Consider the following 6,447-nt stretch of genomic DNA (forward strand, 5'->3'; position numbering starts at 1 on the left):
CTCTCTCTCTCTCTCTCTCTCTCTCTCTCTCTCTCTCTTTCTTTCTCGAGATACACACATTTAATATTGACTGAGATATATCATATATTTGACAATAAGATGTTCTTAAAATGGTTATACATACATGATATGGTATTGCATTGTTCAATCTTGAACTTTTTGCCAAAAAAGTATTATTATAAATCAATATTTTCTGTCAAAATATGTATATAGTATATATTTGACTAAATCTTGTTTTTTTAGAAATGTTTCTATTATATTTTTGGCCTTCATTGAGATGGACTGGTCCTCACAGTTTATCTTTGCTAACAAGTAACAACACTAATAAAAAGAAGATATGTAGAAAATGGTATAAAACACTTATAATATTAAGCAGAAAAGAAGACCAACCACGTGATGGATTATGGATGGGGTCTGATTTTATTGAGTTGGAAAAAGGCAACTATGAGCTTAAAGTACTAGATTAGAAATCCATGTTAGGGTTTTTTTGGGTACCGTATGCCCTAATCAAGAAAGACAAAATAACATATACTCCATTAGAACATTAAATGCACGAACTGTCACAACAAAATTTAATACACGAACGCTTCTGTTCGTACCATTAACTTGCATGAAAGAAGACTGACTCGGAGTAGGTGTACTAAATTTAATAAAGCATTCCGACTTTTCAACCTTGAGTTGCGAACTAGATTGGGACGAGTTTAATTCGTTGGAACTAAGAGTTTCATAAAGTAAATATATTTTGGATCAATTTATTTCGATCCATGACCTTCGAATATGAAGATTGAAAGAAGAAAAAAAAACGAAAATCTGAAAAATAAAGTAAATATATTTTGGATCAATTTATTTCGATGAATCCGAGAATTTACTACTTTCTACCTATCGAAAATTTTAAGATGGTTCTCAGATAGGATTTTGGATCAACCCTCTACGTACATGCAAACTTATGGTTTGTAAATTCTAAACCGTTTTGAAGCTAATTTTATATCGGTTTTGTTAACGCAGTTGACCCGGTTTAAATGCGGAGGATTAGGTTTGGGCCTGAGCTGGGCCAATATAATTGGAGACTCATTCTCTCTATTTTACGCCTTCAACTTCTGGACTAAGGCCATTACCGGAGAAACGATTCATGCCCCACCACCCTCTAGGGGAGACAGAAGGTTCCAAAGTCCAAACCCAACGGTTAAAGACCCGGTTTCGGTTAAACAGGTCGACCCGGTTGGAGATCTCTGGGTCACTCCAAACAACAAGAAAATGGCGACGTATTGTTTCAATCTCTCAGTCGCCGATCAGATATCACCACATTTTCCGGTGAACGGGATTAATTCGATTCCGGTGTTCGAGATCATCGCCGGAATCATATGGAAATGCGTAGCTAAAGTGAGGGCAGAGCCAGAACCTGTGACGGTTACGATCATCAAAAAGGATCCGAATGATCTAAAACCTAATAACGCGATTCGTAACAGTCAGGTGATAAGTTCGGTTCAAGTTGATTTTCCGGTGGCGGAAGCGACGGTGGAGGAACTGGTGAGATCTATGGGGGAAGCGAAGGATGAGAGATTTGGAATAGAGGAGATCGGAGGGAGCTGTGATGGGAATTTGGATTTTGTTGTGTACGGTGCGAAATTGACGTTTGTGGATCTGAGTGGTGAGGATTTGTACGAGGCGAGAGTGATGGGGAAGTCGCCGGATTCGGTTTACTGTAATGTTGAAGGGGTAGGGGAGGAGGGGTTGGTGGTTGTTTACGCGGCGGCGAAATCGGAGGAGAGGGGTGTGACGGTTACGTTGCCGGAAGGAGAGATGGAGATGGTAAAATTGGAGTTTAAGAAGTGTGGTTTGATCGCGCCGTGAGTGTGTGTATTAACGGCTAATAAGTGTAAATGCACGAAAAAAAAAAGTGAATTCATGGAATGTTGTTTCCTTTTAAAAAAAATATATATATTGTGATGAATTATTGGTATTTGCTGAAGTGTTGTAAGCTGTAACGTTGTTGTAAAATTAAATAATTAATGTTTAAATAACATATTTTTCCATAGACTTAGTAGGAGTATAACCATTTTTAGGGAGTGACCCCAAGAATTAGGCCTTGAATGGATGTGATTTTTGAAATGGTTTTTTTTTGTTTTGGATTTTTTTAAAAACAGTTTTTTAACTATTCAAGATTTTGGCCTTGAATGACTATGAAAGCTGTTTTTGGATTTAGAGTTTTAAAAAATGTACTTCAAGGCAAATCAAGATTATGCAAAAATTGGTTTTCTTAAAAATTAGAGAATCCAGATTTTGTTGGTTTTTGTCAATTTTCAAAGAAAAACCAAAATCTTTGTTTTACTGGTTTTTCATTTTTAATCGTGACTTGAATTCTCTTTTCTATTTTTTATAAATATTTTAACACAAAATCTACAAACTATAAACCAAAATCTAAAATCTAAAAACTAAAAACTAGAATTCATAAACCACTTAAAAACTTGTAAAAATTCATGGCCTTAATGAAAATTGGGAGTTTCCTAAGAATTAGAGAATTTAGATTCTTAGAGATTTTACTAATTTATTAACAAAATCCAAAATCTCATTTCAATGGATTTTTGAGATTTTCTGTACGAAACATATATATATATTTTTTTAAAAATTCATTTGCTTTTAGTTTTATTTTGGAAAAACTAAAAACAAAAATTTTAAATCTAAGAACTATAATATATAATCTAAAAACCACCAAAATCTCTCAAACATTCATGACTTTAGTTGGAGAAAGTGATCAGAAAAAGTGGAGTTTGATTGGTGACACATACTAAAGCTCTCGTAGGTTTCGATATTCGTCCGTTACAAATCGGGTGGACAGATGTAATAGATATAATAGAAACAGACGGATGAAATAACCGTTTAACATGTGAACAGAAGATAGAAGAAAGCGGTTATACAACATATGAAAATAAGGTGTTTACGACAATTTACCTAAAAACCGGATGGATTTTTGTCATTTCTATTTACTTTTATTTTAAAGGTAAAAAAATGTAATTTTCTTTTTATTTTAAAACAAAATTAGGATAAATTTATATTTTAATAGTCTACGTTTATAATATACGCTACTAACTATTAATTTATTATTCAATGTAAAGTTTCTATAAATTAATAATATCGGGAGTATAATATTTTATTAGAGTTATTAATTTTATTGATATATAAACTAAGATAAAAAACCAGTATGAAAGAAAAATATATATTTATTTATCAATATTGCATTGTCATAATCCTACATTAAAAATCATTCTTGACCTGGTTATCGGTTAGGAATTAGATGGATAAGTATAACATATAGTAGAAACGGATGTATAAAATGAGCATTGAGCATGTGAATATAATATAAAGAAAACAGTTGTAAAACGTATCAATACAATAAAAGATGAAGTGTTTCTTTCCAGAGCTTGACACCTCAGCCTTTTTATCGAAGCAGGTGTTGACACCTCGGTAAAAATCAACCACCTATCGTTTTCTTCGGCGCCTTCATACCATCGACCGATTGTGCTGCTGATCCTATCCATGACTCTCTGTCTCTACCAATCTGAGCAGATACGCTGATGTTAGCCCATCGATGGTCGATCGGTTGTAGTGGATTTCTTCTTCTTCGATCCACCAGAATCTATTCATCAGATCCGGTGATAATGGGTTTCTTCTTCTACTTTTCGATTCCAGGTCATATACTTCTATTCTTACTCTCTTCTTTTTCTTCTTTCTGTGTTATCATTGTTTTAGTTTTAAGAGTTCCATAATCGATTTCTATATCTACTCTCTGTGATTTTGTTGTAGGTAAAGATGACAACTCTAGGAGTGGATATATCTATTCGTTAGAGCCATGGACGTTTTTGTTGATGGTGTATTGGAGTCTTTCTTGGGGATGTTCAACTGATCAATGTTCATCATCTAAAGAAGACAGACCGTGAGACGAGATGCTTGGCCTCGCTAGCCTTTACAATGGTCATTTTCATCAACATCATCACCAAAACAATGTCTTGTCTTTTGATCATCATGCTCTCTTGCTTCTTGATATTTTCCCATTTGGTGCAATGCCTGGAAGAAATCTTCCGGCCATGCTTGATTCTTGGGATCAAAATCATCATATCCAAGAAACGTCATCTCTTAAGAGGAAACTACTTACCGTGGAGAATCTATTATCTATGCAAAAATAACTCTGATTGCGACCTCACACGACAAGTAAGTAGAAGATCAATATATATAATGTTTACTTTCATTTATTATTACTATACAATAAACTAAATACAGTATCATTTACTCGATATATAGGAGATTCCAAAATCCAAGAAAAAACAGAGGGTAAGCTCATAAAGCAATACGGTTGACGAAAGCAACACTAATTGTATAGATGGTCAGAGCTTAAGCAACAGTTCAGATGATGAGAAAGCTTCGGTCACAAGTGTTAAAGGCAAAACAATAGCCACCAAAGGAACAGCCACTGATACTCAAAGCCTTTATGCTCGGGTAAGAAAACTTTAAACCTTATAGTATAACTTTTATATCAAAACCAAATGATAATGAACAACATTGATCCTAGACGAGTTTTTTAATAGTATCATTAATTGTTGCAGAAACGAAGAGAGAAGATTAACGAAAGGCTTAAGACACTGCAGAACCTTGTGCCGAACGGGACAAAAGTAGACATAAGCACGATGCTTGAAGAAGCGGTCCATTACGTGAAGTTCTTGCAGCTTCAAATTAAGGTATGTAGATTATATAAAGTCGTTTATAATCTCTACATAACATTTTTCATGTTTTAGTAAACTAAACAAAATGTTACAAAATGTAGTTGTTGAGCTCGGAAGATGATGCCAATCAAAGTGAATCTTTTGCCTTTATGAAGTTTTTGTTCCTTTGCAGAGTTGCCGCGTCTTTAGCAAAACTGAGCTAAACTGAAGAAACGTTAGAACATATCATAAGTGGAGGAGAGAAGCAAAAGAAAGAACAAGGAAGAAAAATAAGCAAAAGGAGACAGATCCGAGTTCATGTTTATGAGATAAATTCTCGTCGAACCAGAAGGACTCATATCGCAAATAAAGTGTCTTTGGAAAGGTCTTGCTGCCAAGAACCTACAGCCGCTGACACATATTCAATTGGGATCATATTCAAGAAGTTATTCATGTTTCTCCTTAGCTTTACGAGGAGGTGTTGCTTAAATGTCTGCCTATACACGTTGGTCTATTTGGAATTTTTTAGGATTATAATGAGAAATCGACCAGACCTAAAATTAAAAATAACATACAAAAAATAAACATAAAAATATATATAACAAAAAAAATACAAAAAACAACCCGCGGCGTAACGCGGGTACTATCCTAGTGTAAATAAAGTGTTTACGACATTTTGTTTACCTAAAAACCAGTTGGATTATTTTTTTATCGTTTCTATATTTTTTTATTGTAAGGTAAAAATCTCTCTATTTTTGTTTTTATGTTAAAATGAAATTACGATAAAATTATCTTTAAATAATTTATTTACATTTATTTTAGCTATGTTATTTTTATATATACTATTAACCATTAGTTTATCATTTACAGTAAAACTTTTATAAATTAATAACATCAAAAATATAATATTTTGTTAGTGTTATTAATTTTAACGATTCATAAATTTTTGAAGCGAAATACTAATTTAGAATTGAAATATATATATATATATATTAATTCATAGAGTTAACACTATATTGTTATAGCCTTACTTGAAGAGTTATTCTTTCGTATTCACAGAGAACAATTTATGTCCTTATAGCCAATCACTAATGGGATTTGATGAAAGGAATTTAAGAGCAATTCATCAAATGAATTGTCCTCATAAGGCACGACAAGCATGCAACAACAATACTCTCGCTAACTTTGCTGAGGATTTCAGTCCTTCTCCTTCGCTATTAAATCATAATTCTGATTTATTGGCAATGCGGAAACCGTATGAAAGGAAAACAATATGCAGAATCAGGAGCAAGACTTGCCCACATCTTGCCTAGAGTCAAGAGCAAGACACATAGACTTGCCCACATCTTACTTAATTCATTGGTTTATATTTATTTCACTGTGCTTGCCGATTAGCATAGGCACATAGAAAAGTTTATACATATATTATATATACAAAGTTGTGGGGTATTTGTTGCTATGCTTTTCTATATTACACACAAAGAAATTAAAAAGACTATACATAAGAAGACTAGAGAGACTTGGTTGGTGTTGTTGTGTGTCATAAAGAATCTTGACGTTGACGACGCATTCTAGCAGCCCAAGACATTGAGTTATCATTATCTTTCTGATTGCTTCTTCTCCTTAGCCCTGAGAGCTGAGTTTGCCATTTTGCCTTCCACTCACTCTTTTCCTCCACCACTTCCTAAAATCACAACATTCACATTTACATTTAAAAAACTAAACATAAAATCAACATTTTGGACCCATGGTT

At 33.5% G+C, this 6,447-nt stretch overlaps 2 protein-coding genes and 1 pseudogene across 2 annotated transcripts in view; all 3 read left to right on the forward strand.

Moving 5' to 3' along the window:
* The window catches only part of LOC104732323 (protein ECERIFERUM 26-like), a 3,109-nt gene extending 1,072 nt beyond the window's left edge, over positions 1-2,037 (forward strand). The window contains exon 2 of the mRNA XM_010451853.2: positions 1,006-2,037. Within this exon, the coding sequence (XP_010450155.1) occupies positions 1,006-1,851 (846 nt within the window). The 3' untranslated portion in view covers positions 1,852-2,037. The remainder of the gene's footprint in view (positions 1-1,005) is intronic.
* On the forward strand, positions 3,392-5,293 carry LOC104732324 (annotated as a pseudogene).
* The window catches only part of LOC104733697 (transcription factor bHLH54-like), a 5,012-nt gene continuing 4,350 nt past the window's right edge, over positions 5,786-6,447 (forward strand). Inside the window, exon 1 of the mRNA XM_010453257.2 lies at positions 5,786-5,949. Coding sequence (XP_010451559.1) covers positions 5,786-5,949 — 164 coding nt within the window. The remainder of the gene's footprint in view (positions 5,950-6,447) is intronic.

This window comes from Camelina sativa, chromosome 12, assembly GCF_000633955.1.
Source record: "Camelina sativa cultivar DH55 chromosome 12, Cs, whole genome shotgun sequence".
Classification (NCBI taxonomy): Eukaryota; Viridiplantae; Streptophyta; class Magnoliopsida; order Brassicales; family Brassicaceae; genus Camelina; species Camelina sativa.